The sequence below is a fragment of the Lepus europaeus genome, chromosome Y, assembly GCF_033115175.1.
Source record: "Lepus europaeus isolate LE1 chromosome Y, mLepTim1.pri, whole genome shotgun sequence".
NCBI lineage: Eukaryota > Metazoa > Chordata > Mammalia > Lagomorpha > Leporidae > Lepus > Lepus europaeus.
The window spans coordinates 27374498-27398828 of record NC_084851.1 but is presented as its reverse complement, the minus strand read 5'-3'; the positions used below and the strand labels follow the sequence as shown (position 1 = coordinate 27398828).

The 24331-nt window shown below is 38.8% G+C and overlaps 1 protein-coding gene across 1 annotated transcript in view; it reads right to left on the bottom strand.

Moving 5' to 3' along the window:
* Positions 1-1016: 1016 nt before the first annotated feature.
* Positions 1017-24331, bottom strand: part of LOC133754178 (zinc finger protein 829-like) — a 42637-nt gene continuing 19322 nt past the window's right edge. Inside the window, exons 3-6 of the mRNA XM_062184711.1 lie at positions 6509-6601; positions 4317-4374; positions 1886-2401; positions 1017-1776 (exon numbers count right to left, since the gene is read on the bottom strand). Of these exons, the coding sequence (XP_062040695.1) occupies positions 1017-1776; positions 1886-2401; positions 4317-4374; positions 6509-6601 (1427 nt within the window). The remainder of the gene's footprint in view (positions 1777-1885; positions 2402-4316; positions 4375-6508; positions 6602-24331) is intronic.

The following is a 24331-nucleotide window of genomic DNA, read 5'->3' as shown; positions in this document are numbered from 1 at the left end:
GAGTGAAGCAGTGAATATAAGAACTCTGTGTACTCTGTGTACATGTTTTCCTCTGTCATTGTCTTTTAATGGAAAAAAAATTAAACATTGGCCCAGAAACAATCCCAGAAAGACAGTTTGGACATTAGGCCACCAAAACAATACTTATGAATCCTCTTCAGTCTATAAATAGATTGGTAATATGGGAAAATTAGACAGTCTACACACAAATCTGGGATTCACATGACTGAAAAAGTCACAAGACAAATCCTACCAAGTAGAAAAAATCCAACATCCAACTCTAATAGTACAGCATTATGGCTGGCATATGAGGTAACACAACTGTGGTCACATTACTGATCTGTACTAGAATAAATGGAGGAAGACTCATGGGCAGGCAGTGAAACAGTTATACCAAATACTTTGCAAATGTTAGGCTTGTATTTCAAGCTGAGTAGTATAGAATGAATATTTACTTACAAAAAATTACATGTGGATATCGTCCCTACTCATAATAAGTGCTGGTAAAACAGCAGAGTATATGGCACAGAGACTAATGTAGATTTCAAAGAGTGCATAGCCAGCCTCTGCAGTGCAGTGTTACACCCTCATGTGAATTCCCTAATACCTGCAGAGATGTGATGTTAAACAGGTGTTTTTCCTCCTTCATTACTGTTTTGCAGAATAATGAGTAATTTTGCTAGCATTTATTTTATGTACTAATAATTTTGTGGATAATTTTGCTGATGCTTGTTGAAATCTGCCTCAGAGTAAAAGCTTTGTCCACTTCCACTGCCTTTGTAGAGTTTTTCCTCTAAGATCCCTGATAGTGAGATCTGGCTTATTGTAGAAAGTTTTCCTATATTCACATGCTTTCTCACCTGTGAGTTCTTTGATGTGTGCTTAACCCTGACTTCTGGCATCAAGAATTTTCATAATCACTTCATTAAAAGGTGTTTTTCCTTTTTGTGGGTTCTACTGTCTGTTGAGATGTAGCTTCTGGCAAAAAGTCTTTTCTTATCCATAGCATTGACAAGTTATCTCTTACATGTGAGTTCTTTGATGCCTTCTGAAGTTTGAACTCTAAAATGTTTTTCCACATTCATCACATTGATAAAGTTTCTCCCCTGTGTGAACACTCTGATGTGTAATGAGTTGTGAGTTATTACAAAAGACTTTTCCACAGGCATTGCATTCATAAATTTTCTCTGATCTATGCATTCTCTGGTGGGTAAAGAGTTGTGACTTCCAGCAAAAGGGTTTTCCACGCATTTTGCATTCATAAATCTTCTCCTTCTAATGTAGAGTGAGTTGTGACTTCTGGAAAAAGAATTCTCCACAGGTACTATATTCATAAGTTTTCTCCCTTTTGTGGATCTTCTGGTGTACAATGAGTTGTGATTTTTGGCAAAGGCTTTTTCACATGTATTACATTCAAAAGGTTTATACCCTGTGTGAATTCTCTGATGTGTAGTGAGGTTTGACTTCCAGCAAAAGGTTTTTCCGCACATTTCACATCCATAAGTTTTCTCATTTATGTGAATCTTCTGATGTGAAGTGAGATTTGACTTTTGGATAAAGGCTTTTCCACATTGCTTATATTCATAAGATTTCTGCCCTATGTGAATTTTCTGATGTACAGTGAGATTTGACTTCCAGGAAAAGGCTTTTCTGCATATATCACATTTGTATGATTTCTCTTTTGTGTGAATTCTTTGATGTGAAATAAGGCTTGTTTTCCAATGAAAGCCTTTTCCACATGTATTACATTGATAAGCTTTCTCCCCTGTGTGAATTCTCTGATGTAGAATGAGTTGCGACTTCCAATAAAATGCTTTGCCCCATGTTTCACATGTGAAAGATAGATTTGTATCTTGAGTGAATCATGAGATTTGTAGTATCTGACCTCAGGTAAATGGATTTCCCACATTCATTGCAACCAGAGGGCTTTTCCTCTTTCTGAGTGCTATGATGGATAGAAAGGCAGGATTTACAATTGAAAGATTTTCCACAGGGGTTACAAGAATAGATTTTTCTTCCTGTATATGTTCTTTGACTTGTGGTAAAATCTGATTTGTAAATGAGAGTTTCCTCATACTCAAAAGATTCATAAAGTTTCTTTCCTGTGTGTGCTTGTTGAGGTTTACTGTGGTAGGACTTTTTCTGGAAAGTTTTCTTTCCATGTTCAGTTGTCTTTCCTACAGTGCCAACTGACTTATTACAGGTATCTCCCATATGAGCCTTTTCATCTGTAAAGAACACCCTTTTCCTGCTGAACCCTTTGCCTCTTATACTGTGTTCAAACACCTGCTGAAAAGTCTGAATCTTGTAAGGCTGACTGATAGGCTCCCAGCATTCACTTGAGTTGCCAGGTACATTAGTGCCATCAGATTTCTCTGCAGCTTGCATCTCATCAGGCCTCCTAGGGAGAAGCAAATTGTGAAATAAATTATATGTCTCAGCTTTCAGTAAAAATATGGCCTGAGCTTAAATTAAGTGTTGCTTTTTAATTTAACTTTCTTGTGCATTGATAAGTTGTTGTTTGTGATTACAGCTTGCCTCAAATTTATTTGTTGACTTTTCCAGTTGGTTCCCAATAGGTCATCCCTTCTGCAGGCTGAAATGAGAAAAAAATGCTATATCCATGAAACATATCTAAGTGTTACTTGTAGAATGTTCAAGTAAAGGCAATGCAGTTTCCTAGTAGAATAGCATTTGAATAGGTCAGTAAAAGGTATTCAATGTTGCCCTATATATCTTTTTCTTCATAATACACTAAGGAAATAAAACAAAGGAAGCTTTCCCAAATTCATACACTCAACTATGTTAAATGTTTTAAGTGGAGAGAGGGGGCAAGTGATGTCAGGCAGTGGGTCAAACCATTTCTTAGGATGCATACATCCCGCAATAGTACCAGATGAGTCCTGGCTACTGTGCTTCCAACACAGATTCCTGCTAATATGTCCTGGTAGGCAGCAAATGATGATTCTAAGTGTGTTGGAGCCTGCCACACACTTGAAAGACCCAGATTTACTGGCTTTTCATTTCAGGTTGGCCTCATTCTCACTGTTGCAGGCATTTGGGAAATGAACCAGTAGGTGGAGGACTTTCCTCTCATTCTCTATTTCTCTGTTACTGTCATTCTGCCATGCAAGGAGAACCTAATAAACATTTTCATAACTAAGTAAATATTTATAAAAGTTGAGAAACACTTAGTAGAAATACTTGATCACTTACTTATAGGTACCAGAGGAGGACATGTGTGTATTCCCTAAGCAGGACCATAACATAGAAACAGCATCCATTTTCTATGGTTGCTACATGTTCAGTTGTTCCAGGGGAATGGCTATAGAGATCTGTGGGGTTTCTTAAGCAAAAACACCTCCTTTAAATGTTTGCAAGATTTGTGTATTTTAGAGGCTGGTGCTGTAGTGCAGTGGGTTAAAGTGTTGCCCTCTGGCACCAGCATCCCATATGGGTGCCAAGTCTCAGCTGCTCTACTTCAGATTCAGCTACCTGCTAATGTGCCTGAGAAAGCAGCAGAGGATGGCCCAAGTCATTTGGTCCCTGTACCTGCATAGGAGACCCAGAAGAAACTAAGGATCTTGGCTTCATATTGATTCAGCTCCATGCACTGCAGTCAGTTAGGAGTGAACTGGCAGATGAAAGACTTCTCTCTCTCAAATAAATAAATTTTAAAAAACTTTAAAAAAAGATTTGTTTATTTTAAAGACAGAGTTACAAAGAGAGGTGGAGAGAGAGTGTTCATCCACTTATTCACTCCCCAAATGGCTGCAATGGTCAGGGCTGTACTGTAGAGGAATGAGAAGGCCATGCCAAGGTGGCCACTGGCAAGCGAGCATCAGATACTCAGGATGGCTTTGAAACCCACCTGGCAATGGAGCCTGCCTGGCAACAGGCTGTGATTGGATGGATTTGAAACAGATTGTGATTGGATGGCTTTGGAAACTGCCTGGCCACAGGCAGTGATTGGATAGATTTGAAACTGCCTGGCAACAGGCTGTGATTGGTTGGGGCATAGACTGCCCCTTGACCAGATTGGCTTGTCTTAGCTATATAATTTGTTGTACCAAGTGTAATAAATGAGTCTGCGGGCTGCTCGCCTCAAACCTGCTTTCACCCGACTCCTGGAGTCTGTGTGTTGACTCCGCACCTCTTGCCCCCAACACACTGCTCCTCTCAGAAATGAACCCACTGCAACATTGTTGAGAAATCAATGGCAACACTGTATCAGGGTAAAGACAGGAGCACAGAACTCCAAATGAGTCTCCCAGATATGTACAAAGAAACATCTGCTGCTTTCCCAGGCACAGTACCAGGGAACTGCATCACAAGTGGGACAGCTCGGACTCAAGTTGGTGCCTGTATGAAATGCTGTCATTATAGGAATATGGTTCAACATACTGCCACAATTTCAGCCCTACCCAAACCTTTTATATGCACATTATGATGACAGCTTTCCACAGATTCCTAAGAAAACCTAGTATCTTCAGATTCTCATACCGCAGAAGGCCCATAAATGTCCCATACATCATTTTTTGTATGCTTTCCAATCAATTTAAGGAAATATGTTCTGCCATTAGGGTGGTGTTCACCTTCTTTGAGAAGTATTTCCACCTCATTATGAAACCAGCATACTTGGTATTCTCTCAGTTCTTGGTATACACTCTTGCTCTATGATTTGAAGTTCTGTCTTTCAATATTTGTGCTGGATACTCAGAATTCTCCCATTTTTACAGAAAACTGACTCTCTTATGCATTTCTAATCTATTACATTATAATCACATTTTAAAAGAAGCAGGAAAAGTATTACAGCAGGTTAACCTGCTTCCTGCAACACTGGCATCCTATTTTCTTCATGATTTATTTATTAGAACTACAGGGATAGGGACAGAAAGAGAAACAAAGCCCATTCACTCATTCACTTTTAAATTGCTTGCAATGGCCATTCACTTTTGTACTCATTTATTTGAGAATCAGAGACAGAAAAAGGGAGAGAGGGGCTGCCACTGTGGCATAGCAGGTAAAGCCACTGCCTGCAGTGTTGGTATCCCATATGGGTACCAGTTCAAGTACCAGCTGCTTCACTTCTGACTCAGTTCTCTGCTATTGCCTGGGAAAGTAGTAGAAGATGTACAGTAGAAATACTTGGACCCTACACCCATGTGGGAGACCCAGAGGAAGCTCCTGGCTCCTGGCATCAGATTGGTGGGAGCTGCAGCCAATTGGGGAGTGAACCAGCATTTGGAAGACCCCTCTCTCTCTCTCTCTGCCTTTGCTTCTTTCTCCATGTAACTGGCTTTCAGATCAATGAATATTTATAAAAATAGACAGAAAAAGAGAGTAAAGAGACAACGAGAAAGCCCACATCCACTAATTCAGTACTCAAATTTGTGCAACAGTAAGACCTGTGCCTGGGCAAAACCATGAGTGGGAACTGAATTTCTTCAACTAATAAGAAATCAGTTCCTCTGTGTGATCCAATTTTTATAAGCATTGATAGAATAAATACATGAATAGGTCAGTGCCACAGCTCATTTGGTTAATCCTCCACCTGCAGCGCCAGCACCTCAGGTTCTAGTCCTGGCTGGGGTGCTGGATTCTGTCCCACTTGCTCCTCTTCCAGTCCAGCTCTCTGCTGTGGCCCGGGAAGGCAGTGGAGGATAGACCTGGTGCTTGGGCCCTGCACCCACATGGGAGACTGGGAGGAAGCACCTGGCTCCTGGCTTCAGGCCAGCACAGTGCCAGCTGTAGCAGTTATTTGGGGAGTGAACCAATGGAAGGAAGACCTTTCTCTCTGTCTCTCTCTCTCACTGTCTAACTCTGCCAGTCAAAAAAAAAAAGAATAAATACATGAATAATTGTCTGAAAAAAAAACAGGATGTGGCAGTAGAAAGAAGGACAAGTTTGAATACAGGGGATGTATATAACCTAAAAATTAGTCTCGTTACAGGCATAAATTGATTGCAATGGGGCTAGCACTGTGGCACAGTAAGCTAAAATTCTGCCTACAGCATTGACAACCCATGTGGGTACTGGTTCATGTTCCAGGTGCTCCTCTTCAAATCAGATCTCTGCTAATGGCCTGGAAAAGTGGTGGAAGATGTCCCAAGTGCTTGGGCCCCTGCACCCCTATAGGAGACCCAGAGGAAATTTCTGGCTCCTGGTTTCAGATCAGCGCAGTTCTGGCCATTGCAGCCATCTGAGGAGTGAACCAGTGAATGGAAGACCTATCTCTGCCTCTGTCTGTAACTCTACCTCTCAAATAAATAAATAAAATTTAAAAAATAAATTGGTTGCATTGTTGGTAGTTCTGATAATGTATTCACCCAGAGGAAAACAACAGGCAGATGAACACAAAAATGATAGCCTGCTTGGAGACTGATGCATCACATCAGCTGTTCTCAGGACTGGGACTTGGGATACATAGTGAGAAATGCTCTACCCAGTCAACATTCTTTGAGATCTTTTCCATTCCAGTCTCTCTGTCCAATGGGTGCTGACTGACCTGACAGGCTCCAATTTAGGGGTTTTGTCACTGTCCATGACTCTGCTCCCTGTTCCAACTTGAAGATCACCTCAGGTTTGCTTTTGCAGTACCCTGTTAAAGGGAAATAATGCTGGGTGTCATCAAATCATTAAGTTAGAGTTTTGAAAGACAACAGCTTGTTCACAGGGACTGTGAAACAAAATTGTTCATTTCAATCCTTTCCTCATGTTTCTTGGCCTCAAATACTATGCTTATCCAGCATGTAATCTTTTAAAAAATTAATTTGCTTGCCACATGGGAAGTAACTCTTTCACTTCAGCATGAGAGGGGAATATCACTCACCCAAAAACAATAGGCTGTTGTAAATCTCCATCATTACATCTTTGTACAGGGTCTCCTGAGAACTGTCCAGGTACTGGCACTCCTCCTAAGTGATGTCCACAGCCAGGTCTTCAAATGACACCAACATCTGCAATAGCACATTTTTTTTTTTTGCTCATCATGCCAGTTCTGTCACAAAAAGACTAGGAGTGCATTTTTCTGTGTGCGTCTTCTATGCATCTTATATAAGATGCAGATGATTTTGGAATCTATGTGGCAACAGAATGCAAAATTACAATGAAAATGTCTTGCTTCTATATTAATTTCATAATTCAAAAATCAGTACAGTGGATTGCTCCTTGTTATTCTGGAATTGCTCTTTCTCCTAATGATTTTGGAAAGAGCCCACACTGTAATCTGTAGACATACATGTAAGCATATGACTGAATTAGCATTAGATGAGTTACAGGAGAAAATGTTGAATATCAATTGGGAGAACAAGCAATTTTTAAAAAAAATCAATTTTCTGTATTATCAGGTCATTTATTTTATTGGAAACTTTTTAAAATTTATGCATAGTTTTTTATAATGTATTTTCCATTAATTATTTGATAAATTTTTGTGTGTACTTAATGACTACCACAATTATGTAACCAAGGCATAAGTCAAATAATATTTCCATCATGGACATAGAGTTTGAAGCAGGAAAAAGAATATCAGTAACATGTGTCAGGTACAGTTCACTCTACCTCATATGTCTACAGGAAAATGCTGAGCTCATAAAAGTATCTGAATCATACAAGAAAGAGATAAAGGGAAGAGGAAGAAACCAGAAACATGAGGATGCATAGGAATGGAAAACTCTCAAAGCATTTTCATTTTGGCTTTTATTATAAGGTTGACAAGTCTGCCTTTTTTAATCTTACAATTAAAATATACAGTAAGAAATAATTTGGAAAGCTGATACAATCATACTGAAACCCATGTTGACTTGAAAATTAAGGTTATGACCATGACAGCTATTGCTAAACCGTGTAAATGAATTAGTTGTTCTCAATAAAATTTTCAATTGTTCAAAATCAGAGAAAGGAGATCACAAGGTGCATCTAAAAACATGCTAAAACACTAGTAGCATAACCAGACAAAATGTCATGTTTCATAAGGCCGACACCTGGCTGGAATGACAAATACACTCACACACACAAATACACACACACATATGCACGTTCTAAAGGGTTATATTGTCAGAAACAACCAAATTTACTTCAAAAGTGCCAGAAGATAAAGTTATATTATAAACAAGAAGCCAGCCAACAAGGCAGCCCAGCCCATAGGAAGCATGCTCTGTTCAGCCCTGGTCAATGAGTGTAATGTGGATAATGTTGATAATGGTTAAAGAAAGCTATTTCTGAGAAGAAACAATGATTCCTTGGTAAACAACAGGCTAAAGAGCTACCAAGGTATAGAATGAAGGTGTCAGCAAAGACTGTGTCTCAATTACAGGGCACAGGCCTCTCTCCACATGTATCCTCAGGATGGTCATATTGAAATGAGTCAGTGCTGCTATCCTCCAGGTTTCCTAAATTTTTCTTTTAAAATGAAATTATAAAAAAGGAATGGCTGGCTGGAAATTAATATTCACTAAATAAAAAAAGAAAAAAAAGAAAAATGGTATTTAAAAGTTTATTTTCATACCAAAACATTGAAATCCTTGCAGTTTTTTCATAATATGCATTTTCTGTGAAATTTGTAAAGATCCCTCCCTCAGATACATGGATTTCAAAATAATTTTGAACCAAAATGAACACTTTCCTTTTAATTGTATTTCTTCCCTTAACTTTTCAAAGTACCTACATAGAACCCGCTAACTTTATAAGGGCTTTTGTGACAGCAGCATGAGTTTGTGTGTGTGTTAAAGGTAATATTCTTCACTATGAACTATAGACTAAAAAGCCATGCAAATCAGTAAAAAAAGGAATGGCTGCTGTGATTATCCTCCTGATTTTTAAATCATGTACACTGATTAAAACAAAGCAGTCACCTTGTCCACTCATGACAACACAGGTCTAACAATCAAGAGAAGCCACATCTGGATATGTTACATTTCTGGTTTCATTCACAGAACTTGGATTTGATTGCAAAGTTGAGAATAGATGATATTTTTTAAGTTTGTCTCTCTAGATATGGAATGAAGTTAAGATATTTGTGAGAGAAGATTAACTGATGTGTGGTGACCATTGCTCACTCAACTTCAGTATTGTTTCTTGTGAGAAAATCACATATCCTCTCCCAGTCTAGAACTCACACAAGGTCACATGATTTTCACTCAGCAAATATCAGTAGATATGGATTGTGTCACTTCTAGGAGAGCTTTACTTGGTCCAATGCTTTCTATATTCTCCAATCACAAAGATGAGCATTTCTAGTAAAGGTCACTATAGCAGGATGAAGAAAAATAGGAGATCTGAAACACACTTTAAATGTGGAAGTCCTGCAGTGTCTGGGAGTCACTTGTCACCTAATTATACCCTAGTTTTTCAACCCTATTGTTGTGAGACACTAACAAATAGAGCATCTGTTACAGCAGTTCACTTTAATAGATGGATCTCTCTAAGTCCATGGAAAGGGGCAAGAAATGCACAGAGGCTAGGGGTTATAGACTTTTCAGTAAATTGTGTTGAAAACATACGTAAAATTAAAAGTGAATCCACAGTTCACACTGAGTACTTGACAACTTCAGAATTACATGCAGTGTGTGATTAATAATCTTAGATTAGGAAAATCTATTCTTACTGAAACTCAATATCCAGAAACTATGCAAGCTCAATTTCAAGCATAGAAAACTCAGCAGAGTTTTCAGAGGTAGAAGATATGAAGCATGCGAGGTTAAATCCAATGCCAAAAATGACTACAGAGGAAGGAGATTTTTTTCACTCTCATTTTACTGAGGATACAAATATCTTCCATGGGAATGGGTCTCATTAATATGGAATCTCAGATAAAAGCACTAAAGACCCAGTGATGTGTGAGATGGTAGCAAGTGGTATGGTACATATGTAACTGCAGACCTCACTGGGAGTAGGATCAGAGAAATATATGCTAAGCTAGTGAAAATTGTAATCCTATTGATCAACTTTTTCAGGCTACAAATCACAAGCTACACAGAAAAATGTTGACATTTCCTACCCAAATTTTAGAGGTTGTTCTCTCCTTTTAAGTATCTATGTATTTGTATGGTTGAATGACAGAGAGAAAAAGATAGGAAAAAAATCTTTGATTAGTTGTTTCACTTCCCAAGTCTCAGCAAACTCAAAAAAATCAAAATTATACCATACATCTTCTCAGAACACAATGGAATTAATCTGGAAATCAGCAACTCAGGAATCTCTAGAACATATGCAAACACATGGAGACTGAACAACACACTCCTGAATGAACACTGGGTCACTGAAGAAATCAAAAGAGAAATCAAAAATTTCTGGAAGCAAATGAAGATAACAACACAACATGTCAAAACATATGGGATATCAGAAAAGCAGTGTTAAGAGCAAAGTTTCTAGCAATAGGTGCCTACTTTAAGAAATTGGAAAGGCACCAAATAAATGAGCTACCAATCCATAACAGGGATCTAGAAACTCTACAGCAAACCAAACCCAAACCTAGTAGGAGAAAAGAAACAATTAAAATTAGAGAAGAAATCAACAAAATTTAATCCAAAAAAATTCCAAAGATCAGCAAAACGAAGAGCTGGGTTTTTGAAAAATAAACAAAATTAACCACCATTGGACCAACAAAACCAAAAAAAGGAGAGAGAAGAACCAAATCATTAAAATTAGAGATGAGAAAGGGAATGTAACAACAGACACCAAAGAAATAAAGTCACCAGAAATTACTACAAAGAGCTGTATGCCAACAAACTGGGAAGTCTAGCAGAAATAGATAGATTCCTGGACACATACAACCTACCTAAATTGAACCACAAAGACAAAGAAAATCTAAATAGATCCATATCTAAGACAGAAACCGAAACAGTGATAAAGGCCCTCCCAACAAAGAAAAGCCCAGGACCAGATGGATTCACTGCTGAATTCTACCAGGAATTTAAAGAAAGAATTAACCCAAATTATTCTCAAGCTATTCAAAACAATTGAAAGAGAAGGAATCCTCCTAAATGATTTCTACAGAGCCAGCATCACCTTAATCCTTAAACCTAAAAAAGAGGCACCAGAGAAAGAGAATTACAGACCAATTTATCTGATGAACATAGATGAAAAAATCATCAATAAAATTCTAGCCAATAGAATGCAACAACACATCAGAAAGATCATCCACCCAGACCAAGTGGGATTTATTCCTGGTATGAAAGGATGGTTCAACATTTGCAAATCAATAAATCATTTACAAACTGCTGAAGAAAAAGCATACAATTTTCTCAAAAGATGCAGAGAAAGCATAAAATAAAGTACAACACCATTTCATGATAAAAACTCTAAGCAAGTTAGGTATAGAAGGAAGATCCCTCATTACAATCAAGATGATTCATGGCAAACCCACGGAGAGCATCATACTGAATGGGGAAAAGTTGAAACCATTCCCTCTGAGATCCGGTACCAGACAGGGATGCCCACTCTCACCACTGCTATTCAATATAATACTGGAAGTTTTAGCCAGAGCTATTAGGCAATAAAAAGAAATCAATGGGATTCAAATTGGGAAGGAAAAATTCAAACTATCCCTCTTTGCAGATGACATGATCTGCAACTCTATCAAGAGACTTTTGGAATCACAGAAGAATTTGGTAAGGTAGCAGGTTACAAAATCAATACACAAAAATCAACAACCCTTATATATACAGACAATGCCATGGTTGAGAGAGGATTTCCAATATCAATCCCACTCACAATAAACAAACAAAAAAAAAACTTTGTGTGGCAAGATGGCGGAATAGGAAGCGAGCACATTGATAGTTCAGCAAGACACACAGGTTAATAAAAGTAGAGATACTGCAGGGTCAAGGAAGAGTAGGGGAAGAAAAAGCAGCAGAAACTCTTCCAGAACTAGTGATTCACAGTGGAACTGCGTGGAGAGCGTGGGAGCCCAAGTTCGGGACACCAGCGGAAGACTCAACACACCAGCGCTGGAACACAAGGTGAGCCAAACCTCCATAGCCCGAGACACCAGCAGGCAAGTGGAAAGAGGAGACTAGAGGGAACGAGGCTTGAAACCACATGGGGAAAAGTTCACCAGGCTAACTAGAAGAGAGAGAGGAAAAAAAAAGTGACCGATACGGACACTAGTTTCTCTCTCTCCGCTCACCCCTCAAAGGCGAGCAAGACAAAGAGCAGGCGCCATTTTGGACATACATCATAAGCAGGGTGACCTCAGGTCTGCACCGGCCCTGAGCCTAGCAGAAAAACCTAACTCTGTGGAGAGGGGTGAAATAACAGGAGATTAGCATCTAACTTGGCAACCCAATGGGAGACTGCAGGAGAATTGGAGCCCACACAGAGGGCAGCAGAGATTTCCTGTGTGGTCCTTTGGAGAGCTTCCGATCTCTGGCTCCTGTGGGTATATCATTCACCTGCTAACTACCTCCAATTACGTTCAGCTGTGCGGAATTACTTCCCTTTTGAATCAAAAAAAAAAAAAAGAAAAGAAAAGAAAGAGAGATTTACCACGCCTAACCTGGGAGTGTCACCTTTGACACACCCTCAACCCTGAGGAACCAAACACAGCTCTCAGTCCACACTTATCTCAAATCCTCTAAGGCTCCACCTAAAGCAGACAGTCCACTTAATATAGAGCCATAGTGTAACAAGAAAAAACACCACAGTGAAGAAATCAAATATCTCCAACATGCCAAACAACAAACGCAAAAACCGAGGTAACAAGAACAAGGAAGACACTATGATGCCCCCAAATGAAAAAAAAAAAAAAACACCCTAACTCAAGATTATGAAGATGATGAGATCGAAGAAATGCAAGAAGCGGATCTCAAAAAATTGATAAGAACATTAAGAAGTTCTCAAAAACAAATTCTTGAACTACAGAAATCCTTAATGGACAAGATAGAAAATCTCTCTCATGAAAATGAAATATGAAGGAGGAATCAAAATGAAATGAAACAACTAGTAGAACATGAAACTGTGATAGTGACAAAAAATCACAAAGAAATGAAGAACTCAATAGATCAAATGACAAACACATTAGAGAGCCTTAAAAACAAAATGGGCGAAGCAGAAGAGAGAATATCAGACATAGAAGACAGAGAACAGGAAAGGAAACAGGCAAACCAAAGAAAAGAAGAAGAAATTAGAAATCTAAAAAATATTGTCGGGAATCTACAGGATACTATTCAAAACCTAATATTCGGGTTCTAGGAGTTCCTGAAGGCATGGAGAGGAAGAAAGGATTAGAAGGTATTTTCAGTGAGATACTAGCAGAAAAGTTCCCAGGTTTGGAGAAGGACAGAGGCATCTTAGTACAGGAAGCTTATAGAACCCCTAATAAACATGACCAAAAGAGATCCTCACCACGACATGTTGTAATCAAACTCACCACAGTGAAACATAAAGAAAAGATCCTAAAATGTGAAAGAGAGAAACATCAGATTACTCTTAGAGGATCTCCAATTAGACTCACAGCAGACTTCTCATCAGAAACCCTACAAGCTAGAAGGGAATGGCGAGACATAGCCCAGGTACTAAGAGAGAAAAACTGCCAGCCCAGAATATTATATCCTGCAAAGCTCTCATTTGTGAATGAAGGTGAAATTAAGCCTTTTCATAGCAAACAGAAACTGAAAGAATTTGTTGCCACTCATCCTGCCCTGCAAACGATGCTTAAAGATGTGTTACACACAGAAACACAGAAACATGGTCACCAATATGAAAGAAGGTAAAGGAAGGAAACCTCACAGCAAAAGATCACAGGAAGCTCAATTTCTCTTTGACATAGAATTAAACTCTGATGCTCTGTTAAAGCAATGTGTTAAAGAAATCTAAAAACAAAAAGCAATTCAAATCAATTGGCAATCTACGAAAAGAGTTAAAGATTTTAAAAGCTAGTATTAAAATTGCTATATTGGTCTACTATGTTATGTTATATGTGTGTACATATTGTATGTCCAAATGGGAAATTTTATTAAGTTTTATTTTAAGTGGCTTATAGATAATATTGTCCATAAATTTAAGATGCTAAAATCAATCAAAGATACATTTTAATTTGTGTGACCTGAATCTGTGTATCATATATTTTAAACTTGTTGGTAGAAAGAAACTAAAAACATTTTATATGGTTGTGCTTAAATTTACTGGTTAAATAAACTACATCATGTTAGATATTGAAGAGGTGTTTTCAAATACATGATTCTTAAAATTTATAGAAGGCATTGGACCTTCTGGTAAATGTTTTCTTAAGTAGTTATCTAATGGTTGAAACTGTTTGCTAAGTATACATGTGATATTGCTATTGTCAGCAAGCGATCTAGGACTTGCTCCCTCATTTCCCTATTCTAATTCCAACTTGTTCTTTCATTTCTCTATTCTAATTCCAACTTGTTCCTTCATGTCTCTATTCTCTTCAAGGTAGGAAACTAATTCTATTATGAAGGAATCTGTAGGACGCACAATTTAATCTTTAGACCTTATAAAACAAATAGCTAACATTTTTCTGTAATAGCATAGCCAAACTAAGAACTTAAATAATAATCTCATAGCTAGATTCACTTCGCCATCAGTGAAGTATACAGTAAGAAAAAACCTCCCTTTCAGACCAAAGGGAAAGAAAGTTTTAAAGTGAGAATATAATTTTCCTCATGGGCATTATCTACCTTAGAAAATCTACTAGAGAACATGCCTGTGACTATAGACTTGTAGTTCAGACCACTGAAGATTAGAGATGGGACTTGGGCACTCCCTTGACTTGCATCCTCTGGTCTGCTGTAACACAAACCAGGAGGAAAAGAAAGCTAGGCATCAGAAGCAATGGGTGGCAGGCATATTACTGGCTGATCTGTGCAGTGATCTGCCCTCAAGGAGACCCAACAGGCCAGTCCACTGCAGTGGCTTTCTATGTGGTAAGCCTGGGCTTCAGCAAAAGTCAGCCTGTGAAGAGCCCTGGCAGCTCTGCCAAGAGTTGGATCACTGGAAATGGACCTGCCCTGGAGTCGAAGGATGCCCAGGGCAGAGCCACAGATCTTATTGGCTCTAAGCTGAAAAGCCCTTCACTCAGCCCAACTTCCAAAGTGACCACTGTAGCTGAGGGTATGGTCAAGTAGGGTCAGCAACATTGCAGGCAGAACTGTAAATTTCTTGTTAGAGATGCCCCCTGCCTTTACCTGGCCAGCTCTCCTCCCAGCCTAGCCAAGTAATGAAAGTCAACAGAGTGCCTTCCCCTAGGACGTTCACACCTCCCTTAGGATATACCCCATGTGAAGAGATAGGTAAGTCTGGGCCTCTTAACTTACAAGGCCTAAAGCCCACCAGATTATTATCAAGCCCCTTCTATCAGGTTCTATTTGCCTCTCAATCAGAAAAATTACTTGTAGCTTAGACAGCACCTTTCTTAGCACATCTAGTAATGATTCTGTCCTTTGTTCTAGACCCTGTCTAGCACACTTGGGCCTCATTCCTTTGTAATCATAACCTCTACTCTACCACCAATGGCTCTACTCCCAACCTGTGTGTACTGATGGTCCTCTTCCCCATTTAATGCTGTATAATTGTTCAAACCTGGTTAATGCCACTCTTAGGATGATTGGTTACTATCCTCACTCTGTCTTTTATGACCTTGTCTAAATATGATCAGAGTCGGCAAACTGGGAAGGCTTCCATAGCCTTGGCAACTCATAACAACAGCCTAGGGTGGTTACTGGTGCCATAAACTAGAGTGTGAATTTGTTGGGTCAACAACAGGAGCCACTGTGCACTTGCTCCTCATGTGGGATCTCTGTCCTTAATGTGATAAACATTGATATTTAATGCTATAACTAGTACTCAAACAGTATGTTTCACTTTGTGTTTCTATGTGGGTGCAAACTGTTGAAATCTTTATACTAAATTGATCTTCTGTATATAAAGAGAATTGAAAATGAATCTTGATGTGAATGGAAGGGGAGAGAGAGCGGGAGAGGGGAGGGTTGCGGGTGGGAGGGAAATTATGGGAGGGGGAAGCCATTGTAATCCATAAGCTGTACAATGGAAATTTATATTCATTAAATAAAAGTTAAAAAAAAAACTTTGGAATAAACTTAACCGAGGAAGTCAAAGATCTCTATGATGAGAATTACAAAACTTTAAAGAAAGAAATTGAAGAAGATATCAAAAATGGAAAAATCTTTCATGTTCATGGATTGGAATAATCAATATAATCAAAATGTCATTCTTCTAAAAGCAATTTACAGATTCAATGTGATACCAATCAAAATACCAAAGATATCCTTCTCAAATCTGGAAAAAATGATGCTGAAATTCATATGGAGGCACAGGAGTACTTGAATAGCTAAAGCAATCCTAGAAAACAAAAAAAGAGCCAGCCGTATCACAAAACCAGATTTCAAGATATACTACAGGGCAGTCATAATCAAAACACCTGCTACTGTTACAGAAACAGATGGATAGACCAACATAATAGCATAGAAACACCAAAAATCAATCCAAACAGCTATAACAAACTTATATTTGATCAAGAAACTAAAACCAATTCCCAGAGCAAGAGAAGTCTATTCAACAAATGGTGCTGGAAAAACTGGATTTCCACATGCAGAATTAGGAAGAAAGACCCCTACTTTACACCTTACAAAAAATCCACTCAACATGGATTAAAGATCTAAATCTATGATCCAACATGATCCAATTATTAGGGAACATCAGAGAAACCCTGCAAGATACTGGCACTGGCAGAGTTCTTGGGAAACAACCAAGAGGCACAGGAAGCCTAAACAAAAATTAACAAATGGGATTACTTCAAATTGAAAAGTTTCTGAATGCATAATAAAGAGTCAGGAAAGTGAACAGGTAACTGGCAGAGTGGGAGAAAATATTTGCAAATTATGCTACTGGTAAAGGATTAATATCCAGAATCTACAAAGAAATAAAGAAATTCCATCACATCAAAACAAACAACCCACTTAAGAGATGGACCAAGGACCTAAACAGACATTTTTCAAAAGAGGAAATCCAAATGGCCAACAGACACATGAAAAAATGCTCAGGATCACTAGCCATCAGGGAAATGCAAATCAAAACCACAATGAGATTTCACTTCATCCTTTCTGGAATGGCTTTCATACATAAATCCACTAACAACAGATGCTGGTGAGGATGTGAGGAGAAAAGCACACTAATTCACTGTTGGTGGGAATGCAAATTGATAAGGCCACTATGAAGGTCAGTTTGGAGATTCCTCAGAAACCTGAATATAGCCCTACCATACAATCCAGGCATCCCACTACTCGGAATTTACCCAAGAGAAATTAAATTGGCAAATAAAAGGGCTGTGTGTACCTCAATGTTTATTGCAGCTCAATTCACAATAGCTGACATGGAATCAACCTAAATGCCCATCGACAGAAGATTGGATAAAGAAATTATGGGACATGTACTCTATGGAATATGACACAGAAATAAAAAAAATGAAATCCAGTCATTTGCAACAGAATGGAGGAATCTGGAAAGCAGCATGCTGAGTGAAAAAAGCCAGCCCCAAAGGGACAAATAGCATATGTTCTCCCCAATCTGTGACAACTAACTGAGCACCTAAAAGGATACCTGTAGAAGTGAAACTGACACTATGAGAAGCAATGACTTATTGATCACTGCAAAGAATATGGCATTTGGAATTTTAATCCAGCCAGTTAATGTAAAGCAAATCATTCTGTAGAATATTTCAGTATCCACAATTTCTGCAACATATGCCTTACAATACTCAAGATAAAATTCAAAATCACTATCCTTGGTGGAAAAATGAAAATTTGACTTATACTCATGGAAAGAAAAACTAGAAAGAAATTTAAGTTAGGTCTTGAAAGTAGTAGACAAGATACCTAAAGAATCTCCAAGATCTTCATTATTTACAAGTCATATAAAGTTAGGTAAAGACTGATAAGCTATTTAAATTCTATAGATGTAACAGTATTACAGTGAAAACCTATTTGTAGGAAAAGGAAAAAAAATAGCTCAATGCAAGTTAGTCCACACAGTTTAAATTTGCTATCATAAAGAACAGCTTAACACCAATTTTAAAAGACTTCTACTTTTTTCTGTTACCATGTGATGTTATCTGCCACATTATGATGCAGGAAGATGGCCCTTTCTAGATTGACCTCCTGACTTTAGACCATCTAGCTCCCAGACTAGAAGAAATAACTGTTTTCTTGAGGCTGGTCTTTTGGCACAACATGTTATGTCACCACTGGAGAAGCTCTCATCTCATAGAGTCTGATTTGGGTCCTGGCTACTCAATTTCCAGTTCAGTTTGATTCTAAAGCATGTAGGAAGGCAATGTATAATTGCCCAAGTACTTGGGTTCCTGATGCAAATGCAGTGACTCAGATGGAGGTTCTGGTTCCTGGCATTGGCCTTGCCCAGTTCTGGCTGTTATAACTCCTGTTGTGAGTGAAACAGGTGATAGAATCTCCCTCTTTCTCTCCCTCTCTCTTTTATTAACAGAAAGGGAAGGTATATACATATTGAAAAAGTATTTTAAAGTAAAAACATTTTGGCAAAAAATGTTTTCTTTCTAAATAATCTGTTTGACAGTCTTATCACAAAGAGACTAAGATGGGCATAGATCAAAAGACTTTTCTTTATTTAAAGACTGTATGTATTCATTTGAGAGGTAGAGTTACAAAGTGAGAGACAGAAAGTTCTTCCATCCACTGGTTCACTTTCCAGATGGCTCAGCCAGAGTGGAGCCAGGAGGTTCCTCTGGGACTCCCATGTGGGTACAGAGAACCAAGCACTTGGGCCACCTTCTGCTGCCTTCCCAGGTCATAAGCTGGATTGGAAAAGGAGCATCTAGGACACAAACTGGTCCCAATGTGGGTTGCTGACACCACAGACAGAGGCTTAGTCCACCATGCCACAGTGTCACCCCTCAAAAGCCTTTTTTTTTAATTTTGACAGGCAGAGTGGACAGTGAGAGAGACAGAGAGAAAGGTCTTCCTTTGCCATTGGTTCACCCTCCAATGGCTGCAGCCAACGCACCACACTGATCCAAAGGCGGGAACCAGGTGCTTATCCTGGTCTCCCATGGGGACCACAGAAGAGAGCTGGCCTGGAAGAGGGGCAACCGGGGCAGAATCTGAAGCTCCAACCAGGACTAGAACCCAGTGTGCTGGTGCTGCAAGGCAGAGGATTAGCCTACTGAGCTGTGGCGCTGGCACAAAACCCTTTTTTAATTAATGAAAGATACTACATAAATATGGAAAGCTTCAGAAGTTCAGGAACAATATAGAAAGCAATCTAACATTTAAAAAGCAGAATTAAAAGAAAAGTTCACTTTGGTTAAAAAAATTAATCTACAAATACACAGTTTCCATAACCTTTATGCATCGTGTTTTATAGTATGCATTTTCAATGAATTTCTAGACCAGTTTTATGCATGGGTTACTAATATTTTTGCACCAAAATAAACTTGCTTTTTCTTTCAACTTTCCAGAATCTTTGTGAAGTCCCTCATAACTGCAATAAATTTCAGTAGGAAGAGAATAAATGAAAAACAAAATATGTATTTTGAAATGGTGAAAAACTGCTTAAATATTATAAAAAAATCAATTCATAGATTTGAAATGCTTGATGACCCCTTAATCAACAGATACAAAGCTACTGCAGGCAAATAACAAAATGAAGGATTCCAAATACAAAGAATAGACCCTGAACATTGTGAAAGAAACAACAGCCTACTGGGTCAGCTATATATGAATGATAGCTGACTTCTCAGAAATTGGTGAAAGAAATCTTCACTACATTGAAAAAATATCCTTCTATCTTTGATTCTATATCTAGTGTAACTAGTTTAAAATATGAGGTGAACAAGGCAGACATTTTCGCTCATTGGGTAAGCTGCTTCTTTGGATGCTCACATTTCATATCAAAGTTCCTACCATTGCTTGTGATTTAACTTCATAATAATGCACACCCAGGTAGGTGCCAGATTATGGCTCTAGTAGCTGGGTCCCAGATATCCACATGAGTGATCTGGATTGAGTTCTAGCCTCCTGGATTTAGCCTGGACCTTGCTCCAGCCATTACAGGTATTTGAGGGAGTGAAACAGCAGATAGAGCTCTTAATTTGTTTATCAAGTAAATAAAACATTAATCCATGAAATCCACAAAAGACATTTTCTGAACAAGAAAATGAGAACATAATATAAAAGAAGCAGTCTATTTTCAGATAAAATGATACAAAATGAATATTTGGATTAGTAGGAGTTAAGAACATAGGAACATTTTTACTGCCAAAGGCCATTTGGATATTACAACATTATGTGCTGTCCATACAAAATTATCAACTTAAAATTAGCTTGTTATTAGCTTCTTGAATTAATAATACCACCTGTGGTTATTTTGGCAGGGTCAAACCAAATGATTTTTGGGTCTTATATGGCTAAATAAATACTCAGGGACTTTTCATCATAATAAACAGATAATACATCAGGCTGATCATATAATTATAAATGCTGATGTGTCTAAAAACAAAACCTCAAATGATATGAAACAAAGTCCACAAAACTAAAAAAGAAACTTAAGAAAAAGCCTCAAAAGTAATGTTGGAAAATTGATATACCTTTTATAGCAATTGATGAAACTAATAAAACATCAACTACAAACAGGAATGACAGTATTGACCCAAATGCTATTTATAAACCATTGTCCAACACTCATGACAACAGAATAAATGATGAGCTACAAATCAAACATATATCATGGAGAGATCCAACATGGCTGAATAGGGTATAGCCACAAAGACTTAAGCTGCTCTGAGATATGAAGAAAACAAAGGAAAGACTATTTTGCAGAGAAGTGACTTACCGAAATGTTAGACAAATAAGTATAAAACAAAACAAAACAAAAAAAGTCAATCACCCACTGACTTCCTACCTCAGCCTGGAGCACTGAGGGGTCTGAGCAACTGTTGAGCTTGGAGCAGGGAAGCCTCCTTGTTTCCTTCCCCTTCCTGACTCCTGCAGAGCATGACACTGAGCAGAAAAGATACGCAGCGAGCCTCTGTTCTGCTCCTACCAGCACTGTAGAGTCAGGGCAATGTATAAGGCAAAAGACAGCTCCCTGCATCCTGCATCTGTGGGAGTTTGGGGGTTTTAGCCCAGAGCTACACTCACACACTCTACCTGAGCCAGGAAAAATCATCTTAGCTTCTGGGGGCTACCACCAAGAGCAGCCCATAAAAAATTTTGCTCCCGGCTGGCGCCGCGGCTCACTAGGCTAATCCTCTACTTTGCAGCGCCGGCACACCGAGTTCTAGTCCCAGTCGGGGCACTGATCCTGTCCTGGTTGCCCCTCTTCCAGGCCAGCTCTCTGCTGTTGCCAGGGAGTTCAGTGGAGGATGGCCCAAGTACTTGGGCCCTGCACCCCATGGGAGACCAGGAGAAGCACCTGGCTCCTGCCATCGGATCAGTGTGGTGCACCAGCCGCAGTGCGCCTACCGCGGTGGCCATTGGAGGGTGAATCGATGGCAAAAAGGAAGACCTTTCTCTCTATCTCTCTCTCACTGTCCACTCTGCCTGTCAAAAAAAAAATTTTTGCTCCCAGGAGATCTGGGCAATGATCCACTATACCTGCAAGACCAGGACTGTAACAATTTGTTGTAAATTTCTGAGTGCCACTGGAATCTACCCAGTGGACACAGGGAAGAACCTACTTGCATTCCTCCTCTCTGGACCAATACTCTCCAGAGTAAAACCTGTACACCTAATCCTAGGACTAGGGTTGTTGTTATTACAAAACACAGTACCAGTTGGACTCTCTTACCAAGAACTGAGGAGGGGACGATCCATATCACACAGTCCTACAGCCACAGAACTCTGCCACAAATCCCAGTATCACTCAGGCTTGCCAGTAAGTCAAAGGCCAGCCATCCTCATCTTCCTCAGCACCAAGAACAAGCCCTTGGCTATCACAGTCATCAGGGAGATTGACACAGAATCTGTGGACCAAAGATACACACCCAAGGAAACTCGTATTCATCTCAAAGGCACATTTCCATCCCTAGGAACTGCAGCTGACTAGACCTTTGTGTCACTAACAGACACAGCTGACATCCACTAAAATAAAAGGACTCACTCAGACACTACAATCCTGGGTTCACCTAGAACCAAAGCCAAGGCAACAAGCTTTGCACAAGAGAAATGAAAATAAAAAACATAATGAGGTTTCACTTCACCCCAGTAAGAATGGTTTTCACCCAAAAGACCCCCTCCAAATAAATATTAGCAAGAATGTAGGAAGACATTTTGGAGATTCTTCAGAAATCCAGAAATGGATCTACCATATGACAATCATCCCACTCCTGGGAACTTACCCAAAGGAAATAAAATCAGCATATGAAAGAGTTACCTGTGCCCCCAACTTTATATAGCAGCTCAATTCATAATAGCTAAGATAGGGAATCGACTCAGATGCCCATCAACTGATGACTAGATAAAGTAAATGTGGTATGTGTGTGTGTGTAAGTGTATATACACACATATATAAGATGGAATACTATTCAGCCAAAAAAAGAATGAAATCCTTCTTCTGCAACAAAATGGATTCAATTGAAGACAATTGTGCTTACTGAAACAGGTGAATCCTAAAAAGACAAAATTTTTATTTTAGGATTTTTGGTAGCCTATACAGCAGAAAAAAAAGTCTGAGTGAAACTGACACCTTGAGATCTAATTATCATCTGTATCCCTTTTCTATATTCTCCAGGAATAGTGATGTTTCTTTTTTTATTAAACTTTTATTTAATGAATATAAATTTCCAAAGTATAGCTTATGGGTTACAATGGCTTCCCCCCTCCCATAACTTCCCTCCCGCCCGCAACCCTCCCCTTTCCCGCTCCCTTTCCCCTTCCATTCATGTAAAGATTCATTTTCAATTCTCTTTATATACAGAAGATCAGTTTAGTATATATTAGGTAAAGATTTCAACATTTTGCCCATATAGCAACATAAAGTGAAAGAACTACCATTGGGTTACTAATTATAGCATTAAATAGCAATGTACAGCACATTAAAGACAGAGATCCTACATAATTTTTTTCAAATTAATTAATTTTCTATGCCATTTCCTTTTTAACACCAGGTTGTTTTTTTTCATTTCCAATTCTCTTTATATACAGAAGATCAATTCAGCATATAATTAGTAAAGATCTCATCAGTTTGTGCCCACACAGAAAAACAAAGTATAAAAATACAGTTTCAGTACTAGTTATAGCATCACTTCGCTTTAGACGACACATTAGGGACAGATCCCACATGGGGTGTAAGTACACGGTGACTCCTGCTGCTGACTTAACAATTTGACACTCCTCTTCATGGCATCAGTAATCTCCCTAGGCTCTAGTCATGAGTTGCCAGGGCTATGGAAGCCTTTAGAGTTCGCTGACTTTGATCTTATTCCGATAGGGTCATAGTCAAAGTGGAAGTTCTCTCCTCCCTTCAGAGAAGGGTACCTCCTTCTTTGATGGCCCCATTCTTTCCACTGGGATCTCACTCACAGAGATCATTCATTTAGGTCTTTTTTTTCCATGATATCTTGGCTTTCCATGCCTGCTATACTCTCATGGGCTCTTCCGCCAGATCCGAATGCCTTAAGGGCTGATTCTGAGGCCTGAGTGTTGTTTAGGACATCTGCCATTCTATGAGTCTGCTGTGTATCCCATTTCCCATGTTGGATCTTTCTCTCCATTTTTGATTCTATCAGTTAGTATTAGCAGATACTTGTCTTGTTTGTGTGATCCCTTTGACTCTTAGACATATCAGAGCTATCAATTGTGAGCTGAAATTGATCACTTGGACTAGTGCGATGGCATTGGTACATGCCATCTTGGTGGGATTGTGTTGGAATCCCCTGGCACATTTCTAACTCCACCATTTGCGGCCAGTCCAATGGAGCATGTTCCAAATTGTTCATCTCCTCCCTCTCTTTTTCCACTCTTAGATTTAAGGGGGATCACTTTTCAGTTAAAATTTAAACACCTAAGAATAATTGTGTGTTAATTACAGAGTTCAACCACTAGTACTAGAACAACAAGACCAATAACAAATACTAAAAAGGATAAAGTATTACATTGAATTCTTTATTTAGTGGAGGACTGAGCTTGTGATTATAAAGTAACTTGAAAATGTGCTATCACAAAAATTAAAAGAAAAATAAGAAAGGGAAAAGGAGGAAGGGAAGGGAGAGAGAGTGAAAAGTATCATTATGTTCTTAAAACCATAGATAGGAAATACATGAAATCTGTTCTACTTATATAAATAAATAAAATTTTAAAACGATATTCTAATTCTAATT